The following is a 27,489-nucleotide window of genomic DNA, read 5'->3' on the forward strand; positions in this document are numbered from 1 at the left end:
ATGAATTAAAAATTTTAAAATAAGTCTTCATGGGGAAAAAATAAAGTAAAAATATAAAATATCAACAAAAAGAACCATGGGCAAGGAAAAGAAAAATCAAATCATTCTAACTTTCTAGTTATTCACGTGGGCAAAAGATACCATTTCTTATTTTTCCCTTTGTTAATAGTATTTATTTTTATGATTATAACCAGTGTAATAAAACATAAATTCAGAATAAGAGAAATAGTTTCCTAAAGAATAAGCAAAATCATCACCATCATGATTAATGAATTTATTATGATTTCATTCTTAGAAAATTTAAGTGACTCAAATGAGAAATTAGTAACAAAAAGAAGAATGCTTAATAAAGTGGCCAAGCATAAAATAAATTATAAAGCATCAATTGTGTTTTTGTTGTTGTTCACCAAAAATAGGTGTTTAGAAAATATAGTGGGGGGAAATCATCCCAATAGCAAAACGAACTAGGAATAACAATTATTTTTAAATGTGAGACTCTTACAAAAATTATAAAATTTTACTGAGGGACAAAAAACAAAGATATATAAAAGAATGAGAAAGAATTCCATCTAGCTATCTAGCTGCAAAGACTGAATATTGTAAAAGGTGTCAATTCTTATGAAATCAATTAATAGCCTAACACAACTCCAGTCAAAACCCCTGTAGGATGATTTCAGGTTGTTGAAATGTAAATCCAAAATTGATCTATAAGAATCAACAGTCAAGAAGAGCATTCAAGTAAAACTTGAAAACAGAGTACAGCAATAGGTAATTTTATCAGACATTAAAACATATTATTAAACTATAATAATTCTAGAAGTATTAGGTATATTATGTAGATTAAAAACAGAAGCTAGCATATATAAGAATTTAGTATATTATAAAGTTTGTATTCCAACTTAGTGAGGAGAACAAAAAAAATTAGTCAGTAAATAGGGTTGAAATGATCATTTTAAGCCAACTACATAAAGCAAAAAAAGAATAGCTTCATTCAAACATTACACCAGAAATAACTCATTTCTAAAAAATTTGAAGAGAAATCAGATGAATCCTTACATGACCTCAAAAAACTATTTGAATATTAAAAGCAGTGAACAAACTTATAAAATATATTAATTTCTGTCCATTAAAAAAAAACCATAGATGAAATGGAAAATTGGAAATTTTTTACAATAAATCTGATTAAGTTACATATAATAGCTTTATCTGATTAAAAAAAGAAAACTCATCTTAGTGTGAGAAATACTTCTAATAGAAAAATAGCAAAATATTTAACTGGGAATTCACAGATGACTAATAAATAGTGAAACAAACAAAGCAAAGCAAAGCAAAATCACTTTACAAGTAATTAAAGTCATATGAATTAAATTGTGGATAGAACATTTTCTCTTGTCAAACATGAAAATACATGTTTCTAAATGACCGTACTTAGCACAGTTGATATCCCATGTGTACCACAGGTAGGTAGGAACTCTCATTTGCTACTTGTGGGAGCATAAACTCCTGAAATATTCCTAGAAAACAATTTGGTAATAGCTATCAAAATTGTCAAGCATGTTTATACAATTTTACTTAGCAATCCTTCTAAGAATTTATTTGGGAGAAATAATCAGGGAATTAAATAGATTTACATATAAATGTATTCAATGGAGCATGTTTTATAATGGCAAAAATTTAAAAACAACTTTAAATGGCAAACAACAGAAAACCAGATAAATAAATAACAATCAATCTATTTGACAGAAGATAATGATGCCGTTGAAAATAATGTTTCTTAAGGAATGTTAAGTTATCTGAGAAAAATGTCACAATAATTTGTTAGGTGAATAATGCAGGTTGCAGAATTGTTTATACCTTGTGATCTACTATGATCACAATGGCAAAAGGAACGTAACTGTACAGAAACCATAGAAATATAACTACTAAAATGATAATAACTGTGGTTATTTGTAGGTGATAGAATTTTCATTTCCTTATTGGTGACTTTTCTAATACAATTACTATATGCTGTTTTATAATAATATGCAGAATAAATATTATTTGAACAATCAAAAATTTCAATTACAATAGCTTTGTACGGTTTTCTTTTGTAATTTTTATAAATTTTCCATCACTGTCTTAGTCTGCTTGGGCTCCCAAAACAAAGAGCATATACTCAGAGCATATACAGCAGAAATTTATTTCTCACAGTTCCGGAGTCAGGGATGTCCAAGACCAACGTGCTGGTTGATTCAGTTTCTGGTGAGAGCTCTGTTTTATTCCTGGCTTGTAGACGGCCCCCTTCCGGCTGTGTCCTCACAAAGTGGGAGAAGAGAGATCTCTGTTTTCCTCTTCTCATAAGGCCACAAATCCAGCAGGTTAGGGACCCACCTTTATGACCTCATTTAACCTTCATTGCCTCCTAAGAGCCCTATCTTCAGATACAGTCACATTGGGGGTTAGGGCCTCAACATAAGAATCGGGGGCGGGGGCATAGTTCAGTCCATGGTAGTTACTAATTTCTTTTCTGCTCCAAGGCAACCAAAGGGTATGACGTTTGAGCTTCCATGTGGGCTGGGATTAATACGTACAGATAGGTCTCTGGGAGAAACTTGTGTAGCTTGAAAAGATCTCACAACTAGACAATTCTTATAGTTTTTCCTACATTACCACTAAAATGTCACTAGTCTATGGAGATCAGATTTCCCATTTATAATTAGAAAAATGAGTGTTGTTTAACAAAAACATACTAAATGCAAAATATGAATTACATATATCACTGTTTCACTTGGTTCTCACAAAAATCTATTTACATGCGACAAAGTCAATGAGTTTACAAAACTCTTTAAAAAATAAATTTGAAAATAAGGCATTTTCAGTATGATTAGATTCTAAAATATCTAGTCAGCTTATTAACCTTTAACTACATTCTTAATTCTCAGTTTTTCAAATGTACCTAAATTTACTCAAGTGTCTTTTTTTTTACAGTGGGTAATATAAATTAAATGTTTGTAATTTTTGGAATAACAAAAGCTCATAATAAAGGAACAAAGTCCTAAGCACAATTCCTCACCTACAATCTATTTTGTGACTTTAGTTTTCCTAGACCAGGTCTTCTCAAGGCGGGGCACAAGGGCATCTTGGAACTATTGCATATGCCCTGTGGGCGTTAGGTACTTTCCTCTACAAATCAAAAGGACCTGTTTCTCATTCTCTCAGCTTCCACTCAGACATTCAGAACTGTTCCTAGCTGAGAGAGAATACACTGATTTTGAGATTCTGTAAAATCAGAGAGATGTTGCAGGGATGGGATGAGACAAATTCTGCAGGTCGATAGAAGGAGGGGCCGTGCAGCCATAAATCAGAGAAAGATGTTGGCCCTGAAAAAAGAGCCACTAATCTAGCAAGGAAGCCACCTTGGTGCACTGATGACAGATGAGCCTACATGAGAGTTGTTCTAGCCATGTTCAAAGAGTAGGTAGGAAGGATGTGGTTAAATCATCTAAAATAGACACAGGAGTAAAAGAAGTTGAGGGAAAGTCTGCATTAGATGGAATTCAAATGCTATCTGGGGGTTTCATTACAGAAAGTAGAATGAAGTGCTTTGAAATAATGTTCTGTTCCTCAGTCTTCTGGTGAAAGTACCAACCACTGATGCCTTGAGATTCTCTGGAGTTGGTGTCATTAGCCAGATTCCCCCAGTGAAATGAACCCTACTCTTCCTGTGGTCTATTTGTTTCACACACAGTCTACTTTCCAGAAGCATTCTTTACAGCATGATAGCCTGAAAGGATACATTTCTAACTGAGCACAAAGAACCTTACGCAGGTCCCTAGAAACGAAAACAGATAGCATGGAAAAGGAAAAGAAAGAGATGAGAAAAAACATCTTTTTTTTTTTTTAATAAAGCAAAGGAAGAAATAATATGCAGAAAACTTTCTAGATATTTCCTAAGTATCTTTCTACACACTGAGGCCACATTAATCTCCCCAAAATATTGCTTTCACGATGCCATTACATTATTCAGAGATAAGTATGGCTCAAGCACTTTAGGATAGTGTTAGGAACAGAATTGTGTCCTCCCCAAAACTCGTAGGTTAAAGCTTGAACCCCCCAAATGATTATATGTGGAAGGGCCTTTAAGGAGGCAATTAAGGTTAAATGATGTCATAAGGGTGGGGTACTGATCCAATAGGACTGTGTTTTTAGGAGAGGAGGAAGAGACTCTGGAGTCCTTTCTCCCCCTCCACACGTGCACAGACAGAAGGCTACGTGAGGACACGTAGCCGTGAGAAGGCAGCTGTCTGCAGGCCAAGAAGAGAGGATTTGCTGGCACCTTGCTGGCACTTCTCAGCCTCCAGAACTGTGAGAAATAAATGTCTGTTTAAGCCACCCAGTCTGTGTTATTTTTGTCATGGCAGCCCAAGTAGACTAATACAGATAGTATGTGGGCTTCACCATATGCTTTTAAACAATTTGTCCAGTTGTGTGTATTTCTCCCTATTTATCCGTCCAAACACCAGCTACACCGAATATGACTTGTGAATTCTAACACTCATACATTTGTGTGTAGTGCCCTTTATCCTTGTTAATGATTTTTCTGCCTAAGAGGTTGAATCGTACCCATTTCTCAAATTCCAGATGAGGCCCTGATTGATTCCTCGGTGGAGCCGTTCTCCTTCACCCCAGGTGGGCATAGTGTTCTCCTCCTCTGAACTACTGAACTCCCTGCCTGCACTACTAATTTGACCATATCGCATGCTGTTAGTACTTCTCTACGTAGAATGTTAGCTCCCTTAGCAAATGCATTTTCTTTACACAAACAATCTGTGTTCATTATAACAAAATACGGAACACATAGAGAAAAAAAAAACACCAGAAAGAAATACCACCTTTATTAGGTCACCAATAATAACACCATCTAATGAACACTCCCCCAAATAAAATCTTTCCAGTCTCTTTTTCTAGGTGTGTGCATATATTTATACAGAATTGAACTCCACATGCTTTACATTATGCTTCTTTCCCTTAGTAAAATTTTAAACATTTTTATGGCCATTTTTCTTTCTAAGTTGATTTTGAGTTACAATATTCCATCCTATGTACAATAATTCATTTAACCAACTCTCTATTGATGAGTGTTTAAATTATTTCTAATCTATCTGTGTTACAAATAGCCCAATGATGAATGTTCTTACTAAACAATCTTGGCATAGGTTCAGGAAAATATCCTTGGGATAAAGTTCAGCAGTGCGTCTGCTGATGATATGAACAGCCACATTGTCCTCCCCAAACTTGTAGTTCTATCAACATGAGAGTGCCCATTTCTCTACACACCCAAGTAAACCTTGATCTATTTTCAAATGCTTTGCCAATTTGAAATATTAATTTAATGAAAGCACAAACCATATGTTATTTTATTCCTCCTGCTGGTACCCCTACTATTGATATTAACCTGTCAGTTATACTGCACTCTAAAGTTTTCGAAATCTTTTCACGTACATAAATTAGAATACCTTACAGCATCTAGTACAGTGCCCTTCATGTACAAAGTTCATTTAAAAATTATATGATCATGGAATAATATTTATGGAGTGTCTTTTATATGCTTCATGCGAGTCACATAAATCAAAAAGTCAGTCCTCCACCGTGTACATGTGATTTTTGAAAAAGATACCATAAGTTTTTGCTATTCTGGCTCTGATAGGCTGTCTTTAATCCTATAGTCCCTGCTCTACCCTTTACTTATTTAGTAATCATTTCATAGTCCCTCGCTAATGTATCATCAGTTCTAGTTGCAATGGTTATGTGCATTTTAAGACTTAGCATCTACAATACTGAGATTTTCTTTAATTATTTTTATTTTTCAATTACATTTGACATTCAATATTATTTTATATTAGTTTCAGGTGTACAGCATAGTGGTTAGACATTTATATAATTTGCGAAGTGATTACCCCCAATTAGTCTAGTACCCACCTGGCATTACACATAGCTATTATAACATTATTGACTATATTCCCTATGCTGTACTTTACATCCCCATGACTATTTTGTAACAACCAATTTGTACTTCTTAATCCCTTCACCTTTTTCACCCAGCCTGCAACCCCCCACCCATCTGGCAACCATCAGTTTGTTCTCTGTATCTATGCGTCTGTTTCTGTTTTGTTTATTAGTTTATTTTATTCTTTAGATTCCACATATAAGTGAGATCATATGGTATTTGTCTTTCCAACTGAGATTTCCAATGAACCCAGCAAGGAACAAACATTTCAGCTTTGTTAGAGAACCCATTCTAGAATGTTCTCTCCTGACAAAGCTTTCACTCTCTTTTTTAAAAATCACTTTCTTCTTTTTTCTATGTGTATGAGGTGCCTTTACTTGTATTCCTAGTTTTAAGTACGTTTTCCACATTTTCCGCTCTTTCTCACATGTAGGAACTTGGTTGTCTACTTCTACAATGTGATTGCTTTCACAGTTCTTATTCAAAGTCCCTATCAAAGTGGAGTGGCCTCTGTCACATGGAAACTGGACCAGTCTTCAGGAACAGAACTCCCCTGATGTGCGCCTACTACTCCAGGTGCCCTCATCAACCTGCATGAATTCCTCTAGGCCGGTCTATGCATCACCTTGCTTTTCCCTCCATTCCCCACCAACATCTCACCCTTTTGTGACTTTTTCTTGTCCCCCCAACATTTATAAAAACATTTCACAAAATGAAAGTCAAACAGCTCTTTAAGATACACTGCAACAGATAAGACTTTTAAGAAGTCTACCAAAATCCATTACTCGTTGGTGCCTAAATATTTTATTTAAAGACTAAGACAAAATGTCACATTTTAGAAATACCCTTGATATTGCAAACAATAAATAAACTGCTACTCATCTTTTTCTTCATCAATATTTTAACTTCGGAAGGTGAAAAGTTTGCCAGTTCCAGGACTCTGGGTATGAAGACTATGATAGTTTTTCTCTAATGAACTCCATTGTTTTCTCTACAGAAAACATCTAGTGAATGATACCTGATGGGGTGGGGGGGAGCCATTCTTTTGTGAACTGGGTCTAAAATGGAACAGGAATGCTATTTTAAATTACTTCCAAGTTTAGATTTTACTCTTTGGCTGCAGTGGGTTTAATTGTCATTGTTCACTGTTGGCCTAGTGTCATATTCTGGCTCAGACATACGTCAGACAGCATCGGACCCCACATTTTCACACATATAAGCTCATTTAATCATCAATCCTGTGAGGAAAGTAGTATTCCCATTTTACAGCTGGGGATATGAGGGTTAGAGAGGTAAACTAATTTGTCTGACCTAACAGTCTAGAAATGTGTGAGACAGGATTTGAACCCTGGTCTATGAAACCCTCTCCTTTCACAATAGGTTTACCTCTGAAATAGTTTTGCCCCAGGCATACGTGCCGTCTTCAGGTCTGCCTCCATTTAGATAAATCCAAACTCGTTTTGTGTTAGGTTGCTGATATAGTCTGTTCTGCGTGAGGGCTCCACGCTTTGTTGTAATTGGAGAACTTCTCTTGGACTGCTGTTTTTGGATGTCAGAAAGGTGTGCCTGTGAAGAAAAGCCCAGAGAATGCCATGTTTAGAGAACTGTCTGGAGTGTGTGTGTGTGTGTATGGAATGTGATGAAAGAAAAAAAATCTTGCAATTGTGAAGTTATATTGAAAAAAATATTTAGGAAGTGCATTACCCTCTCTTGTCCCTGACTCTTCTGTCAATTCCCCTTGCTTCAATGAATCACTGAAGGCAATAATAATCACTACAGTGATAATGATAAGGCACTTATGTTGGTAAAGCACTTAACTTTCACTTGTAATTTGAATGAATAGAGATGTGTGTTTGGACTCCTGCACGGTGTTTCTCCTACTGAGCAATTTCTCGTCATCTAACAAATGAGTTTTTGATTAGAATCACAACATCATTTCCTTTAACCAAGAAACGCTTAAGGGAGTGGGCAGGACTGTTGTTTCGGTCTTTACTGGCTGTCTTTTTAAAATACAGCAGCCACCCTTACACTTTGCCAGATCCCTGCCAGGCAGCTTTTCATCCTACTTCAAGCACGTCCTAGTTCAATGCTTTGCATTCATTCCCTGGTCAGTGATTTATCCTTCTTAACTTGGCAAGAAGTCATATTTCTAGCAACGTCAATTTCTTTTTTATAGTAACCTTGACTTGGGCATACACCTAAGATTTAGATTGAACACATTTCACGATTTGAGAAACCCTATTAAATAAGAACATATCATGTTAATGAAAACTTTACAAAGCAAAAAGTTTTCCCAGGTCTCTATCCCCAATCCTCTCTCAATGGCTGACCTTTCTCTTCTTGCCTTTTTTATGTCTGGCAATCCTGACTGATTAAGCAATTGGACTGAAACAGCTTCCTGAATTCCTCCCTTTTGAATGTCTTCGTTGCAATTAGTATTTTGCTCCTTGCTCTTTTTACATATTGAGACATACCCTTAGGAGTGATGAGCAATGAAGCCATAAGGCTCAACTTGACTACACTTATTATAATTACCTTTGTACATATCCACTGGGCCTTTTTCTCTTCTTTGCTAAGGTCATAATTTCTGGGCTCCATTCAAACAAAACAGGCTTTCATATGAGCTGGCTATCTTTTAGATAGCTACTCTTCAAATGCCAAGTCAATGCTTGGCATATACTTATGTGGTCATAATTGACCAGATGCTGAGAACATATTAATAGTGTAATTTAAAAATTCAATTCTGTACTTTTAAAAGCTTCTAATAGACGCAGAGTCTTTAATGTCTGGAGTCCTAAAGAACATACCTCTGTATGTCTTATAAGTTCCATGAGTTTAACTTCCTCTTGAGTCTGCTCAGTCCAGCCTCCTTCCACCACCACAGGCTGTACAGGGCTTCGGTTGGGAACCATGGCGGCTGGCTGACATGCTGCTACTCGCCGCCCTGGGGAAAGAAGTCTCTGGAAATGTTGTTTCTGATGATGGACTTTGATTTCAAACAAATTTGTTTGATTTTCTTTACTCGGGAGTACAGGCTAAAATACTAAATATATCATAAAAGCAAAGATGCTTAAGGTAATAATAATGTAACAATGCCTCTTCATACGGGAGCTGGAGGTTTTAAATAGCCAGGATGTGCATACTCACTATATAGATGAGAAGAAAGATAACATGCTGGCTTCTATACTGGCCCCAGCCTCTCATCCATGACACGGTTCAGCGGTAATGTAGTCAAATAGAGTCCATGACCTACATAGCCCATCATCAGCCCAGTCATGAAACATATGTTTTGTTCTCTTCAGTAATAATAAGCCTTTCCCCCACAATTAGTTTAGCAGTCTGGGGATTAAGTATTTCTAAAATATTATTAACCCAAGAGACAGGAGGCCTTTTTTTTCTATTTAATAATACCCCGCGAGCGCGATTAGTTTCTGACACCTCTGCTGTGCCCTTTAAGCTGTTAAGAAGTTGCGGTAAAAGAAAATATTTATTGGCATACTGTATTCCAAAGAATCACAGGCATAATTTAATAAGTGTGGTGATTTGAATTTATGAATTCTTCCAACTAGACCACTTGAAACCGTCATTAAAGAGGCTTAAAAGTCATACTTTTACAATTTTTGTGTCCGCTGAAGATATACTCAGCACTGAGTCTCATAATGATCTCTAAACTTCTTAAGTAATAATAATGCTTTCTCTTGTGTGTTCATTCCAGAATCCTATGTTGAGCACCAGCTATGGGTCAGGTATTGTGCTGGATGATGCAAATAAAAAGGTTCGAGACTGAGTCCTTGCCTCAAAGGCAAGGCACTTTGATGGGAAGGGAGATGTCAAGGAAATGATTACAACAATAACTGATTGTAACTGTGCTGTTCCTGTAAAGTAGAGGGTCTATAAAAGCATGTAACAGGAGTTACTGGCTTAGTCTGAGGTGTCACAGAAGGCTTCTTTGAGAAAGTAAGCCTTAGGAGGATATAATAATAAAAATACTAAAATGAAGTTGAGTCCTAATTTTCTTGTCAAGGGACTTTTAATGTGCAGATTTTCAAACTATGGCTACAAACAAAACTGAGAATAATTCAGTATTTGCAAAGGATAAAAGCATTTGGTGCTCTTGTTGCTCAAGTTTGTGGAAATAGATCCAGTAATAAAAATAAGTGACAGCAATGACTTTTCAGGGAAACTAGGACTCTATGTATCTAATAAGCATGCATATGCAGTTTATGAATGTGGAAAAAACATAATTGAATCAATCAGCCAATGAGTTACAATGGCAATGCCATTAAGTAACTTACTTTGGAGAAGACCACAGTGGTACCAGAAAAATATGTAACAGAAATTTATGCTAAACATAGTTTTTAGCCAACTCTATTCATAAAGTGAAGACAACATTAATTTATGAAACATAAATTCTTATGAATATTTCAATAAATATTAATTTATAATGCATTTTGAACACTATCATTTACACTGTTGAGAGCCAGGATTTGAATATAGGAGAGGGCAAAAATCATTATGCATCATTTTTTTTTTGTCAACTTGCTTCTAATGGTCTTAAGAAAATGAATACACTTGCACTATAATTTTCATAAGGAGACATAATGTCATCACAAAATGTTTTGATTTGGGGAAAGATTTTCATAACAAACTATTATTTATGTAGGTGAGAATAACAAATTGAAACAAAGCAAAAATGTATGGAATAAATTATTTATTTTCTTATTACATTTTCTATATATATCCTATTTTATTTCACATGAGATCAGGGGAAAGTAATGAAAATAGCTAACTATTGATGGAGAAGGCTAGAGAACATGAGTGCTTTGCTGTCCTTTCAGATGATAGAATTCAGACTATAAAACCTGGACAGCTCTCTCCATACCTCTCCCTTCTTGGGAGGCCCATCCTGGTTCAGTATCTATACCTGGGAGGGTAAGTCCACCTTACTGGGGTTCCATTTAGCAGATTCATTTAGCTCTCACACTAAATAAAATGCTTTAGCATTGCCTTTATATATAACAAAGGTGATAATTTGGCCTGATTTGCAATTCCTTTAAAACTTAGTTTTATCAGTTTTTAAGACCCCAAGTGGGAAAATCGGCTGCCTTCTCAGGAACCCCTATTCTAATATTTATTGAGTATTTATTATGTACTAATAAGCATGGTCTAAATATTTGGTGTTTGTTTTAATAATAAAAGCCCTACAAAGTTATTAGTATTATCAATATTAGCAATGATCATACTTACAAATGAAATGTAAAATCAGCTCATACTTTGTACACCATATATGCTCAATAAACATTTGTTGCATTTATCAATGGCTATAATAATGGGAAATAATTGATTTAGCCACTCTTCATACCTCCTATATCTCCTCTTTCATCCAATCCTCAAGTAACTCACAATCCAACAAGGACTACAGTTAAATGAACTTACATTTGTTCTGATTTATCCTCTTAATCCCCAAAACTAGAAAAGACCTTCCTCAGAGTAGGTATTTTATAAGTACGTATTGAACTTACATTTAATAATAGACAACATAACAGTTTGTCAGTAGAAACAAGATTTATCTCAGCACTAAATGCTAAGAGAAACTACATCAGTGAATTTGTGCCATAATGGACACCATTATGGACACCAAAAAGACTGTTTTCAAAAGTGATATTGTAGATAATGCCAACTGAACATTAAATGCCTTCTTAGTACTTAATAATAATAAGAGCTGAAGACAATATAAAATCAGAATTCAGTAAAGGCAGTTCTGTCAGGTGTTATTTTCAATATGTTGCTTTCTATTGATTTAACTTGATACAGGATTAGAACTGAGAAAACTCACTGGAGTGAATGGTTGAAATTCCTTCCATTCATTTTTTTTAATTCTATTTGTTTTTATTTTTTATTTTATTTTATTTTATTTTATTATTAGTTTCAGGTGTACAAAACAATGTAATAGTTAGACATTTATCATTTATATCCCTCACACAGTGATAACCCCCCTCCCCCATCTACTACCCCTCTGACATGGCACACAGCCGTTACATTTCCACTATCTCTATTCTTAATGCTGTACTCCACTTCTTGTGACTATATATATATACATATACATATATGTATGTACATATATATGTATATGTGCATATATATATAATTATAGTTGACATTCATTATTGTTCAGCTTCAGCTACAGTGCAATGATCAGGCATCTACATGATCCCTGAGGTGGTCTCCCTAATAAGACAAGTGTCCATCAGATATCCTACAAAATCTTTACAACATTATTTATTATATTCCCCAAACTGACTTTCGTATCCCTGTGGCAATCTTGTGGTTACAGATTGTGCTTTCTAATCCCCATTCATTCTTTAATTCAATCTTTTAAAAACTATTCAGCAAACAAATAATGAAGGTATATAATTTACAACATAACATAGGAGAGACAGTCACATGTTACATGACCAGGTAATTCTCCTAATGTGATGAGGACTATCAGAGGGGGAGTTCAGAGTGTGATAAACCACATTATCCCTGACATGGCATGTTAGGGAAAGCTTTTAGGAAGAAATAACAAGTAAGCTGAAAAGTGTAGAATGAGTAGGAACAATTCAAGAGGACAGGAGAGAAAAAAGTTTGAGGCAGAGGGAACTGAATTGGGCAAAAAGCTCAGAGTTTAAAAAAAAAAAAAAAAAAAAGTGTGTGGTATGTCTACAGGATTGAAAAAATGCCCAAATGGGTGGAGTGGAGTTGGCAAGAAGACAGAGAAGCTGACAGAGACCAGAACAAGAAAGGCCACATAAGGAGTTTCCACTTTGTCCTAAAGATAATGGGGGCCTTTGAAAGGTTTTATGCCTGGAGTGCCAGGACACCGTAGTATTTCTGCATGATTTGTCCAGCTCCAGCATGTCACAACTATGCATAGAATGGAAACTACTGTCAAGACTGGAGGCGGGGTGACCAGTTAGAAAGCTGTTCCAGTAATCCAATAGCTTTAACTTGGATAACAATAGTGGGAATTAGGACTGCTAGAATTCATTTGAGATCAACTTAATAGGTTCAGAGCAACAAGACCCACTGATATTTCCTTGGAGAAAATGAGAGAGAGGGAGTTGCCTAGGTTGCCTCCCAGGCTTCTGAGATGGAACACCTAGGTGGATGGTGGTAGTGTCCACTGTTAGAAGAAATGAAGGAGGCACTATGATCACTTCAGTTTTGGACCTACCCATGGGACAGTCAAGTAAAAATGTCTAGTAGTGGCGGTAATAGAGGTTAGATTCTTTTCACTGAGACCCAACAATTCTTTTGGTAAGAACTGGATAATGGTCATTTCAACCCAGAGTTCTGTTTAGTGCACTTAGGACTAATTGTATTGTTTACTGAAATAAGATTCACTTGCTTTTTTCACCAGACAGTGCACAGACTTAGGAGTTGAAATCCTGCTATGGCAATTACAGAGCCTGAAATGTATTCCTTCCCAGACTAAAGCCCGTAATATACTGTTTCTCCCAAAAGATCCATTTGGTATCTCAAGTGCTGGGAATGGCATAGGTCAGGAACTTAAGATTCTGTGGAAAAGGAAATGGACGATCAATTGCCAATTGATCACTCTGTCTATGCATAACATACTTAGGCTGCCTGAAAAAAGGGAGCTCTTCTGAGATACTGACAATGATCTTTGAAGAATTTAGTACTTCCTCCATCAGATTATTTAAAAAAACTTCTTCCATAGCAATACCCAAGGAATGACAGCAGGTTTTGTTTAAGGATGAATTCCAAAGCCCATAACATGTTAGTTCGGGATTTTTTTTCAAACCAATTGGGTGTCATATGACCAAGAAAACTTCCTAATTTTTTAATGCATATATAAATCACGTGATATTAATTTCAATATAAAATTTACAAATATAAAATATATTATTAGGTTTTAGATTTGCACAAGTGACTTTTGTGACTTTATATATATATATATATATATACATATATATATATATATATATATATATATATATATATATATATATGTATATATATATATATATATATATTACTGAGTTAAACATCTGGTGTCTAATGGTAGAAAAAACCTGACAGCAAATTGAAGTTACATTTAGAATTAAACATGGTGATACGTGATTTACTTCATACTGACCTTTTAACTGTCTCATTTTGTGTTTCATGGTGTCTAAATCAGCCAAAATTTTGTCTTTCTTTAGCCAGTTCTGTTTTTCTAATTTTTCTGCTTTCTGCAAAGCTAGAATAATAAAAAAACATGATATTTTATCATGCATTCTTTTATCAACAGTAATTTATCATGCAAGCCAATAATTTACAAAGAACTTTCTGCTCTAAGAAATAGATTCAATTAGAAACAAGTAATTAAAAGGTAAGGGTCATTAAAAGAAACCTCATTTGAAAGATGACAGGGCTTAAGGCATTTCTTTATGGAATGCGGGGGGGGGGGGGGAAGAACAGTACTGTTTTATTATATAGATTTACCATATGCAATAGCCATATTTCATTTTCCACTTCCACAAACTATTTGGAGGTGATGAAAGCCTGGCTTGGAACCACTCATTTTTTAAACATCCACCTACTGCCTAAAGGGTGCAATTCTTAAAAATGAAAATGTGCAGACAGGTCGTCTTCAGTGTGAATTAAACTCATTTGTTATTTTCTAATGTACACCATTATTCTCAGTCTTTATAGACCAAGGATCTCTTTATCAAGTAAATTAGACATTTTCCCATGCAGAATTCCAGTAAGAAAAAACAGGCAAGTGTGCAAATATAGGAATGCAGCTATCTTTGTGCACATGTTAAAGGATGGACCTCCTGTGCTTTGCATAAATGTGATGTTATTATGTTGACATTATGCATATTTAATTTATTTTCTTATACATTTACTTGTCTCTCCTTACACTTGCTTGAAAGAAGGCAAGAACAAAAAACTTACCATTTGGAGATAAAAATGGTTCACCACAAGATACCCAGATGGCAATAGGATTTCTGTGAATGATGGTGAGCAAAGGTTTATCTATACCATCCAAACTATCGGATGTAACAGACTTGGGAAATAATTTGTTTTTCAGTTTCACTCTTGGGTTTTCTGGGAAACAAATGACACATTTACCATCACTCAATGAAAAATGAATAAATTTGCTTATTGAATTTATTTGTTTTTCAAAATATTTCATTTTTCATAACTGACTTGATTTGAACAGGCAATACCAACAACTGATGCCACTACATAAATTTGGTCATGAACTTCATAGAAACCAAAAAATTTACACTAATCAAATTGTAAATACATATTTTAATTCCTTTTTTCACTTCACCTAGTTCTGAAAGAAATTTTGAAGTGGCTTACCAAAATATATACTATGAAAGGGGTAATATAAAGAAATTTAAAAACCAAGGTAAGTGGAAAAGGAGTATATGAATAGACAAAAGCCAGCGATAAGATGATTCAGTGTCCTCATCTTTTAAATGAATAATAGTATTTACCTCATTCTGATACTGAGAATATTAAAAGAAAAAAGAAAGTGCTTAGAATAAACAGTGTTCAGTTGATTCAACTGAGCAGGCATCCAAAAAACACTATATAATACTTTTATTATTAAATGGACATGAATACCACACTGTTTTTATTTGCTACAGATAAAACACAATTTGGGCTGTGAGCATTCTAGTGGCCAAAGCAAAGAAGAAAACACAATTTCAAGATTCACATGGCCAAGATAGAGAGATAAGTTCCTCAGAAGATACACCTCCCCTGGTCCTAAGATTTGAGATAAACTTATTTCAGGGTCTTTATAAAGGAGGTATTTGTGATACAGCAAACAGTATCCTACAATAAAAATTAACGTGGACTGAAAACTTACTATGTGCTGGGCGTTTTACTAAGACATCTACATACATTATCTCATGTAATGCTCAAAACGATACTCTGAGGTAGGTCTATGTCTATTATGCAGGAAAGGTTACTGAGATTTAATCACATAGCTAAGTGGTGGCCGAGACTAGAAGGATTAGAATCTAGGCCACCTGCCTCTAGAGCCTGTGCCCTTAGCCACTGCCTCCATAGTGAGCACGATGCTGAGATTCTGACAGATACCTAATTCTTAAATGCAAACTGATGGTGTAATGCCAAATCACTATTCAGTAAAGGGAATAGCTGCTAATGGACCTGCCTGGTTCCAGGATAACCTTTAGAATATAGAGGAGAAGAGATGGTCGTTATTGTAGTCCTGAATGAATAACCAGGTTTTAAATAAGAATTTGAAGGAAAAGTGTTTGAGATTGTAACCTGGAAATCCAGAATGTGGAAATCAAATATTCTGTATGCCAAATAAAGGCAAAAATTGTATATTAATACTTTAGTGATCAGTTAAGCATGTTTACATAATTGTTTTTAAAAACTCTTTAGAAAACAAAACAACATCACTGTGAAATAATAGAAAATAAATAGTATATTGGTTTCTGCCCTTGGTTCCTGGCACAGAGTTCCTAAAATTCTTCTAATTTCCTAATTGATAAGAGCACTAGAAGCATCTTTTGTTCTAATATTGGTCATTGACCCTGGTTCCTGACACAGAGCTCCTAAATCCTCTGGAATTTCCTCAGTGATTAGCAGTATCTTGTTCTGAGATGACGCTTGGTGGGCTCCTGGATGGGGCTGGTCACCAGGAAGACCAAGCCATGATTAGAATCCTGAAATTTTCAACCCTACCCCTCAATCTTCAGAGAGAAGAAAGGGGCTGGAAATGGAGTTAATAATTGATCATGCCTATGTGATGACGTCTGCAAAAAAATCCCAAAAGTACAGGGTTTGGAGAGCTTCTGGGCCAGTGAACATGTTGAGGTTCTGGGAGAGTGGAGGGCTTGGAGAGAGCATGGAAGCTCCGTTCCCCTTCCCACATACCTTGCCCTATGCATCTCTTCCATATGAACGTTCAGCTGTATTTTTTATCATACCCTTTTATCATAAGATGGTAACCAGTAAGTAAACTGCTTTCCTGAGCCCTGTGAGTTTCTCTAAGAAATTAATCAAACCCAAGAAGGGAGTTGTGGGAACTGCCAGTTTATAGCCAATTGGTCAGAAGAAGCATAGGTAACAATGTGCACTTATGATTGGCATCTGAAGTGAGTGGGGGGTGGGGGCAGTCTTGTAGACTGAGCCCTTAAGCTATGGGATCTGATGCTACTTCCAGGTAGTGTCGGAATTTAGTTAAATTGTAGGTCACTTAGCTGTTGTCACAGAATTGCTTGATGTGGGGGGAAAAAAACCCACACATCTGGTGTCAGAAGTGTTGTGAGTGTGATAGTAATGTGCAGATACAGGAGAGACACATAGGCAGAAGAGTGGGCTTTTCCTACTCAATCCTACACACAATAATGATAGCTAATATTTATTGAATGTTTGGTAAACATCAACCAAGCACTCTTCTAAGTGATATAATATATATAACATATATATTTATATTTATATACATATATTCAAATTTATATATACTCTTATGAATATATAGTCATATTTATGAGGATTAAATGAGTGTATATTCATGTGAAGAGTCATCTGGTCTTCATAAAAGTCCCATGAAATAAATGACTATTAATGTCTTAATTTCACAAATGAAGAAATTGAGGTAAAAAGAGGTTAAGCAACTTGCCCAAGATCATTCAACTAGCAAGTGACAGCTAGGATTTGAACCCTGGTATTCTGGCTCCACTCAACTCCTAACCTCTGAACCATGCCTGCCAATACAACAGTGAAAACCCGAGATGACTCTTCTGAATCACTGCTAGCAAGACTATCATTTACCAAACTGTTGTTGGGGACACAGTCCCTGACCTCAAATTGTACACAGTCTAATGAAACACACGAAGATGTAAACAGATAATCACAATATAATGTGATAGGAGCTGCAATAGAGGTGCATTTGCTGGAGCTTCTGGGAGTTTATAGGAGCAGTGGAGATGGGCGGGGCAAGCAAGGAGAGCTGGAGGGCAGGAGGCATAGAGAGGACACCTTCTCTTCTAATAGAAAGAGATTTGCTTAGATCCAGCCCCTCCTTCTTAAGTGGTCTCCAGTTGGTTTGGGTTCTGAATTTAAGAACAAAAGCTGCCCAAGGTGTGTAAAGTAGCTAAACTGTTATAGATTACAGCAATTTATTTAATCTTTTGGTGCCGAAATCAATTTTGCATTACTTTTATTTTATCTATTCATTCTGCAAAGTAAAAACAATATGAGAATCTCATATGAGAGTAGCTTCCTGTGATTTTGTAATTCCAGAAGGAGTGACTGGATGAAAGAATCACATTTAAGTATTTTATGACCAAACAAGTGGAATCAGCTAAGTCCTGTAGAATGTAACCAACCTTCTGTACTTTTAATAGTCGCGTCTTTTGTTCCAACAGGGATTTCCTCTTTCTTTTGTTCCTCAGAGTTTCTCTGGATACAAGATTCATCTAGAGCCCATATAACCAAGTCATGCAAGGAAACAATTGTGGTTCCGTCTTTGGTATATACTTTGGAGGCTCTTCTGGGAAGACCAAGTTGTTCTGTGCATTCGGTGAGAAGCTAGATAACGCAGAGTATAAGGAACTGAGAGGAAATAGTGATGGAACTGGGGATAATCATGAAGAGCTTGTTATTTTAGAAATCCTCTAATTTGAGAAAATAGAAAGCTGAATAACTATCAATTTGATCTTTGATTACAGACAACTTTTGATATTAGATTGTCCTACCTAATTTCACAACATGAGTCCAATCCAGCTGTGAAAAGTCTTAGCTCCAAACACTTAAAACAGCAGCTGATGTACGTTAATACACTTTAGCATCAGAGTATTTCCCAAAAAGTATTCAACCTAGAAACCCACTTTCAATTTTGTTGCTTTATAAGGTATAAAATTGTTATAATACAGTCATATCTCATTTTATTGTATTTTGCTTTATTGCGCTTCACAGATGTTGCTTTTTTTTTTTTTTTTTTTTTACAAATTGAAGGCAAGGCCTCCACCAGCAAAAAGATTACAACTCACTTTAGTGAGATACTCGCTTTATTGTGGTGGTCTGGAACCAAACCCACAGTATCTCCGAGGTATGCCTGTACTTCATATTGATAAACTGCTTTAAAATAAATGACTAGTTGACTTTCAAACCAAGGAATAACCATATTATTACTTCCATTTTGCATACGGGAAAATAGGCTGAAATGCTAACAATTTTGCCCAAGACCATAAAAACCAGATGTGGATCCCAGGGTGAATCTTGATCTTGCTAACTTTTGCACTTTGCTTAATCCATTGAATAACAATATCTTAACAACAACAAATGTATTTGTATTCATCTAAAGAAGTGAGGGAACAAGTATGTGTGTATTTCCAACAAAGTCTCAGAGTAACTTTGTGTCATATTTAATGTTACTTGTAAATTATGTTGTTAAAAGTATTGGCCAGAATGTATAGACAAGATAATCCCTAAATGATAGAAGGACAAAGCTGAGTTCAGGCCTTTGGGGCTCCCTTCCATTCCTGTGAATACTGGGAACAAACTCTAAACCACACTTCCCCTACTGGCAAAACCCCAGCTTCCCCAGTTTGAAAACCAAATAAAACACCCTATCAACAAATAAATGACCATATTTGCCCATGATAAGTGAGTTCGCATCCCTTAGAATATTCGGACAACATACAACTTGAAACTAAAATTGGAAGGAAGTCAAAAAACGCATTCTGTCTGTCACAAGAATGAAGACAATCGGGTAGCTTTGTTTCCCCTCTGCTTTTATATATCTTTGCTCTGGAGCCAATCTGAAAATCTTATTCTGGTTTGTCATTCCTTAGACCATAGCCATAGAAATACAGTCAAAAAGAATATCTTTATGAAAACAGAGGTCTTGATCTTATCAGCTTAAATTGGTGAAACTGGCCAGGGACATTTATCACTCACTCCCACTGCTTTTTTCTTGTCAGAAGAATCACCATTATCATTACCTCTGAGAATGCAAGAACCATTTAAGTGATAGCCACTTACCATGGGGAATGTTTCAGCCACAATTAACTTCCCATTTTGATATCCATCTCCATTTTTGTATGCAATTATTTTCACTGCCTTCTGGTGCGTGGCTGCCATACTACTATGAGACACAACTTGCATGCATGTCTTTAGCCGTAAAGATAATAGGCGTTCTTCATAATAACTTAGAGTTTTCTGAGCCTCATAAGACGATAAATCAGCCTGATTTAACATAAAAATAAAAATCATAGGTCTACTCAAGCTTTTTTTTTCAATTTTGGTATTTTGGTCTACTTCAGCCTCTGCATGTAATAAATACATGCATGTACGTGTGTGGCATCTAAATTTTGAAATGCTCACTTCACGCGTTATAGGTATTGGATTCTATAGATGGAAGGACATTGGGTCAGAACAAAGCTCTCTTCCCAGCCTGTCACGGAGCCTCGAGGTGACTCTGGGCGTCTGGCAGTGTTTCTGGCCTTCTCCTGTGACAGGAGATGGTGAAGGATGCCAGGACCAGGGAGAGCCAAGGGCTGAGGCAAAGGGACACTAGCACTACAGATCATCTCTTACTCTTTAACTTCAGGAGGAAGACATCCTATGGTGAAAGAAACTGATGATTGAGGAGGGGAATGAGGGCAGCCTTAACCATACGGCAACGAGGATGGTGAACACCCCTCTTCACCTTCCTCTTTCCCGTCCTCCTTGGGATGCTGCCCTGAGGGAAAAGCTCTGAGATGCTGAAACATTGGGAATTCTTTCCAATCGTCTCACCGCCTCCTTTACACAGCCCCACTATGACTAAAGCATAGCCAAATGCCTCAGACTTCCCCAGAGGACTGACGTCCTTTTTCCTTCAGAGTTATTATTTCAGTTGATGTTGACTGTAATTGTTACTATCCCACCCACCCCGTCCCCTGCAATGTGTATCGGGCTTAGGGGAGAGAGGGGAGTGATTGGAGAATGGGGTGGGCAAGCCCTGACGAGCCTGTCAGGCATACTGCAGCATCCTGGAAGGTTGCCCAGCTCTTAGGAATTGCTCCTTTGTATACAGGTGTTTAAGTTCCCCTTAGCTCATCTCATGTCTAAACTTGATAGAAAGGATATTTTAAATGGTACCATTTTAAACTGAGATCACAAGAAAGCAGCAGAGACTTTTTCTCTCCATAAGCTATAAATAATATTAGACATGGATGTGTGAATTCAGGCACCCGAACTGAAGAGTCATTGACAACAACATGTCAAATTCTCCCTGAAATGTTCCATACTAGAAAAAAGGAGCTTTACCCCGTGGATATAAGCAAAAAAAAAAAAAAAAAGCTGCTCTACAAAGTAAAGATTTGCAGTTACTTCGTCATCTAAAAGCAACACAGTGAGCAGTGGAAGGTGTCTGTGGATGATTAAAGCTGCAGAAGTGCCCAATTGACTTCAAAGAGTATATTGAACTATTAATAGACAATGTATTTTAAATTACAATGGGGAAAAGGAAATCAATGCAGGTGGAATGGTAAAGGCGCATCAGAGGAAGATGAATTGGATGAGCGGAGATGAACTTGAGTGCAAGGCAGATAATGAATGCATCAGAGCTTCCCAAGTGATGCCACAAAGGTATTAGCAGAGTTCAGATCCTTACACACCTTGGCCACAGTGATGACCTTGAAAGGCCCTCGTGAGAAGGGCTTCTTCGTCTTGGACCCAGAGGCACAGAGGAATGGCAGCCCTGGGAGCAACTGTTTCAGTCCCTTCTCTGCTCTCATGGATTGTCCACACGCCAAGCATAGCATCGTTTTTTTCTTTCCAGTGGGTGAGAGGTAATAGTATCCCTAAATGGAAAGACACAGATGTGTTCTTATAGGCACATCTAAATTATGGTAGCATTTTTCTAGGACACTCTACAGTACAAATAAAATGCTTTTAGAATCCCCGAATGCTCAATTTGAAATCTCAAATTAATGTTCTATTTTTCTCCCTAATAATTACATTTTAAAAAAAACAACACACACACATATTTACAACCTCTGTTGACTGAAAAACGCTAGAAACAATGACAATTCAACATCAATGTGTACAACTCTTGTCCAGAATCAGGGTGTTGTGGAGCAATGGCTAGTTCTACACTCAGGGCAAGAAATACATAAAATAAGCAAGGGATGTCATGTGGTGCCCAGAAAGAAAAAAGTCATCCAAGAGTAAAGAAATCATGTTAAAAAGACACAGGCGTCAACATCAAGGGCTCCCACTAGCCCAAAGTGGGATAATTTGAGAGCAAAAAAAAAGAATGCTAACAGAGAAATACTCTGAATATGTTTGAATATGTAAAATCCCATGAATTCATACTGATGCTAAAAATATAAGTAAAATCAACAACAACAACAAAACCCCAACAAATAATAAAACCACAATTTACTAGAGTCCATGGGAAGTAAACTAAGCACCAAATTATAACTCTGAAACTTGGTCATTAAAAGGTGTGACAGATTATTTGCAAAGATGGCTACAATAAAACTATCCCATCCTTGTTTCCACGCCCTTTTGAAATATGACATTGCTGCAGGTCCAATGAAGAAATAGAGTTTCTCTCTCCTTTTCTGCTTTCCTTGAATCTGGCAAGGCCATGTGACTTGCTTGGGCCAGTGTAGCATTAGCAAATGTGATGCAAGCACATGCGTAAGAAGTGCTTGCACATCAGAGCTTGTATCTTTTGGCCGCAATTGGAACCCTGAGACCACAATCTGAACACACTTGGGCTAGCCTACTGGAGAAGCCTTAGGAGAACCAAAGCCCTAAGCTAACAGCCTGGCAAGCACCAGACATGTGAGGGAGGCCATCTTTGACCATCCAATCTCCATGGACCCACCAAAGTACTGAAGGACCACCAGAGGACCACACCCACATTAGTGATCTGGGCAAGACCAGCAGAACCACCCAGCTGGGCCCAGCCTGAAACGACTGACCCTCAGAGCAAAAAATGCTTATCGGTTTAAGCCATGTTTTTAGGTAGTTTGCTATTCAACAATAGATAAGTGAGATAGAACAAATTAAGCATTTATCCTACCATCCCTTACAAACCATATTTTTGGGTAATCAAGTACTAACTAAAGAGGTGAGATTCCTTACATTAAAAGTTCATCTAATACATTTAGACAAAATTAACTCTTTTGAAATTCCTAATAAAGTAATTGATTTAGGCAAAGATCACCAAAGGGGGATCCTAGAGGAAACATCACTGGGAAATTTTTTTTAATGTGAAATTAGGTTGCAATCATATGAACCCAGTGGTAACTGTTATCACTGAAAATGGAAAATCCAGACATTGGATGCCTGCATAAGTAATATATATGAAATATGCAGTAAAACTTACAAAGATTCTTGTCAAAAAAAAGTTGAACATAAATCTAATTATAACTCTAGTGCTAAATTTCTTTTACAGGAACAATAGGGGCTAGAGAAACAAGTTAAAGGATGCCACAGAGAGCAAACAGGTAAATCCAAATAGAAACATTCTACAGGACGAAGGACCCACATTCTGCAACCAAATGTCACATAGAGAGCTTGTTGGAATCCTGACTCAAACCACCAACCAAAAGGAGAATTTTTTAAGAGAACCTGGGACATATGATTAAGAACAAGGTATTCGAAGAATTATCATTAATTTTGTTAGGTGTGACACTGGCATAATGATTACGTAAGAAAATGTTCAAATTTTTTAGAGATGCATGCTTAAGTTTGAGGTTAAATTGATATCACGCCTGGGGGTTTGCTAACATTGGAAAACATTGAAAATAGTTGAATTTTGATGATAGGAATATGATAATTCATTGCACTAGTCTGTCTACTTTTGAATATGTATGAAAATTTCCATAATAAAATTTTAAAGTAATTTCATATAGACTCTCTAATTTGCTTTGTTCCTCATAAGTCAGAGCTAATATCTTCATTCTCGATTCACATATGACAAAACAAAGGATCAGAGAGGTAAGTTTTTATCCAAGGATACCCGAGTAGTACACAGCAGAGCTGAAATATAAAACTGTGACTTCTGATTCCAAGCTCTTGGCTTTTTTGCTTTTGCCATATAGCATCACCTACTCCCTTTAAGTACACAGAGCTACCTCAATTCAAAACCAATATTTAGATGATACTCTCGAAAATGTAATTCTTAAATTCCACTATGGATTTCTCCATATGCACATCGAATTTCCATTTCTCTACAAATTACTGGGATGCAGAAAATTAAATGTCCACTCCCAAATGGAACTGAATGAATATTACATACAGAATCATTTATATAGAAAAGTGTGGGCTTCATGATGAATTGGTGCCAATGCATTTATTAGCTGGGATATTTCTGTGAAGTGAGACTTCTTCTCACCAACTATTTTGTTATCGTGACATACAGTTCGTAAAGGAAGGAAGAAAATAAATGCTTGATTCTTTGTTTCCCACTTTTCAACGTAATGAATTGGTTCTATAGCTACAGCATCATTTAATTGTGACCAATTAGTCGTTGTTGTTGCTATTGTTTAATATTAGTCTGAACATAGGGATCTAAACATATCTAATGTATGTCAATACACTGCACTCATTAGTCATACCAAGGCTTAAATTGCTTTGTATTCGGACAGTGGGGTCCTTTTGAAGTTGATTTGATTCCATTTAAGGTAACCTCACTAGTCTGACAGCGCATTTGCTAACAGGTCTGAGTTCACTGACAAAGGAGGAAAAGGCACAGGGGATGATAGCACAGTCAAAACCAGAGAGATGCAAAATGGTGTGGTACGTTTGGACATCTCTTATTCAAAAAAGCTAGAGAACAATGAGTCAAGAAACAGCAGTGGTTTAGAGACATTTGAGGAGCAGAGTAAAGAGCGTCTTGGAGGGTCTTGTGGTGTGCATGATGAGATTTTAATTTTCTGTACACCAATGGTCATCATCAACAGCAAGATGGCTTGACCCACCAACCCACAATATCTCAGGTATTTGTAAAGTTTGGTGCAAGTCATCCTTACTAATAAAAATGAAAGGACCAAACTTGAGAAATGATTTTCTTTACAAATGCCAGTATATGTATGCTTAGGCCAAAGCTTGGTATAATGTAATATAGTTAAAAGTCACTCATTTTCATTTAAGTATGTGTTCTGGAGTGGAGTGACATCTAGTGTGGCAGGGACACCTGTGGGAGTGGAGTATGTGTGATCAGCCTCCTTCACACGTGTTCTATAAACTGATGATAAACAAAAGATGGTGATAGGGAGGCAGCAAAATATTTTAAGCAGCGGGTAATATCAATATTCTTTCATTCTTTCCTAACTAGAATCCCAGTATCTATGTGATTTCATTCACAAATCAGTGCTTAATTCATGTGAACACAGGTTTTCTAGAGAAATCATGTCTTCTTTTATTAAATTACCCCATTTCCCCCGTCTTTTTCTTTTATCCTCTGTAGAAAGGAACCACTCACTGGCTGATCAACGTTTTCTTCTCTAACCACGGAGGACGTACAAATACCAGCATAATTTGCTGCTGTGATTTCCTTATCCAGTGCAGTGCTGTGGAAGGCCATAAAAGCTTTCCCATTTTCAATGTAATTCCACTTTTGATTGGAAGTCCCATTGTTATATGGTTTATATGTCTGAAAAAGAGACAAAATATGGAGTCAAATGAGACAGTTTATGATTTGGTCATAGCAGTCACAGTTTTCACTGCATAAATTCAGAAACTACAGATAATTACTCATAATTCTACTATGTAGTGTAACTACTATTGATATTTCATAATTATATACATAATATTTTTATATTTATAAATATGCATTCTTTGATTTACAAAAGTAGAATTATAAAACATACACTTTGGTAACAGCTTTGGTTTTCTTCTTTTTTTATTTAACAATATTTCATAACTCTTTTTTGAACATTTTTAAAGGATATATGCTATTTGATCTTAGGGATATTTTATTTTACCAATCCACAATAGTTAAATATGTAGATTCTCAAGTTTTCCTTACTATAAGCAAAAAAGCAATGAACAATTATAAAGATAAATCTTTGTGTAAATCCATAACTTCTTTAGAAAAAATACCTCAAGACAAATAAAGTTTCATCATATCAAAATGCTTTCTAGAAAGGTTATGGTAGTTTACACTTGCACCAATGTTATAAGAAATGACCTGTTTTCTTCACATTCTTACCAAAACATCATCAATTTAATAAGTGAAAAATAGTACATTGCTAATATTTTAATTTACATTTCACTGATAACCAAGGAGTTTTTGGTGTTTTTTTTTAATGTGAGTAGAGTCAGTTTTATTTGTATTTGAAACAGCATATTTATTCTAATTATAAGACCTGGTTTGAGCATAAGTAAAGAACCAAGGAGTTTCAATTTAAGAGAATCTAAACCGGTAGATTAGTTCCAACTAGCATATCATGACACCTCAAGGAACTTTATAATGAATAACACTCACTGTACCAAGGAGAGATTGATAGTAAAGAGGAAAATAAATGAGTCTTAAGAAGTGATTAATAGGTCAGACAATAGAACATCCCTCAGAGGTATAAAAACAAAGACTATATTTCAAGGAACGGAGAGGGGGGGCCTAGTAACATTAACCTAACAGGCCTCATTTTTATTAATTTACATGAACTTTAATATTTTCTCACAAACTGATTGCTTCAAGAAATAAAAATGAAACACCAGGAAAGAAAAAAACCTTGAAAGGTAATACAAATTACCTGGGGATCAAACTCATTTCTTATAAAATGGGAACCTTAAGGGAAAACATCCACATCTATAATTTTATGAAACTGATCCCAGCACTAAATTTGCATCTGCATGAGATTTTATCTCACTGCCAAAGAGGCACCTGACAGGGAAGAATGCGATGTTATCTATTTAAGAATAAATTTTAGTCCATATTTGTGTCTCCTAAAATACATTTTTCGTCCATATTTATCATTAGGATAGAAGACTTAATTAAGCTTTGATATTTGTCCAGATTGCTGTGTCCCGATTTTGGATTCAGGACCTGCAAAACAAGTTGCCTATTTGCTATTAAAAGCATGGAATAAAAGAAATGTTATTTAGTGACAATATATTCTGTTTAACAAAAAGATGGGAAATACTGCAAAGGATACAGAAAGTAAACACTGAGTCGGGACACTTCTAAACTCTCTGTCCTCCTAACAAGGAGAAACACATCAACACATATTCGTCTAGGAGTGTCTTTGCTTTAAGTAAGTGAGGATGACAGACAAACATGAAAAAGAAAAAAGAAAAAAAAAGAACTCCCTAGGTCTTTGTCCAAAACCCAAATAAAGTCTGACTTCTCTGGAGTCTCCCGAAATTGTTCGGCTTCTGTAAGTCTTTACAAATGTATGTTAAGTGTATTTCAAATGAGTCCCTTAGAATTAACATGGGCAAGCTCACACCCTCCAGGAGGACCCCTCCGACCAGGTTCTTTCCCTCCAGTTGCCAGGCAAGAGGGGACTTGC

At 36.1% G+C, this 27,489-nt stretch overlaps 1 protein-coding gene across 1 annotated transcript in view; it reads right to left on the bottom strand.

Moving 5' to 3' along the window:
* Positions 1–27,489, bottom strand: part of DCDC1 (doublecortin domain containing 1) — a 382,580-nt gene that overhangs the window by 18,081 nt on the left and 337,010 nt on the right. Inside the window, exons 30-37 of the mRNA XM_088789501.1 lie at positions 25,458–25,628; positions 21,634–21,819; positions 20,015–20,218; positions 18,358–18,559; positions 14,933–15,085; positions 14,130–14,231; positions 8,794–8,930; positions 7,373–7,552 (exon numbers count right to left, since the gene is read on the bottom strand). Coding sequence (XP_088645627.1) covers positions 7,373–7,552; positions 8,794–8,930; positions 14,130–14,231; positions 14,933–15,085; positions 18,358–18,559; positions 20,015–20,218; positions 21,634–21,819; positions 25,458–25,628 — 1,335 coding nt within the window. The remainder of the gene's footprint in view (positions 1–7,372; positions 7,553–8,793; positions 8,931–14,129; positions 14,232–14,932; positions 15,086–18,357; positions 18,560–20,014; positions 20,219–21,633; positions 21,820–25,457; positions 25,629–27,489) is intronic.

The sequence above is a fragment of the Rhinolophus sinicus genome, chromosome 14 (assembly GCF_057876585.1).
Source record: "Rhinolophus sinicus isolate RSI-liver-muscle chromosome 14, RSI-T2T, whole genome shotgun sequence".
Lineage (NCBI taxonomy): Eukaryota > Metazoa > Chordata > Mammalia > Chiroptera > Rhinolophidae > Rhinolophus > Rhinolophus sinicus.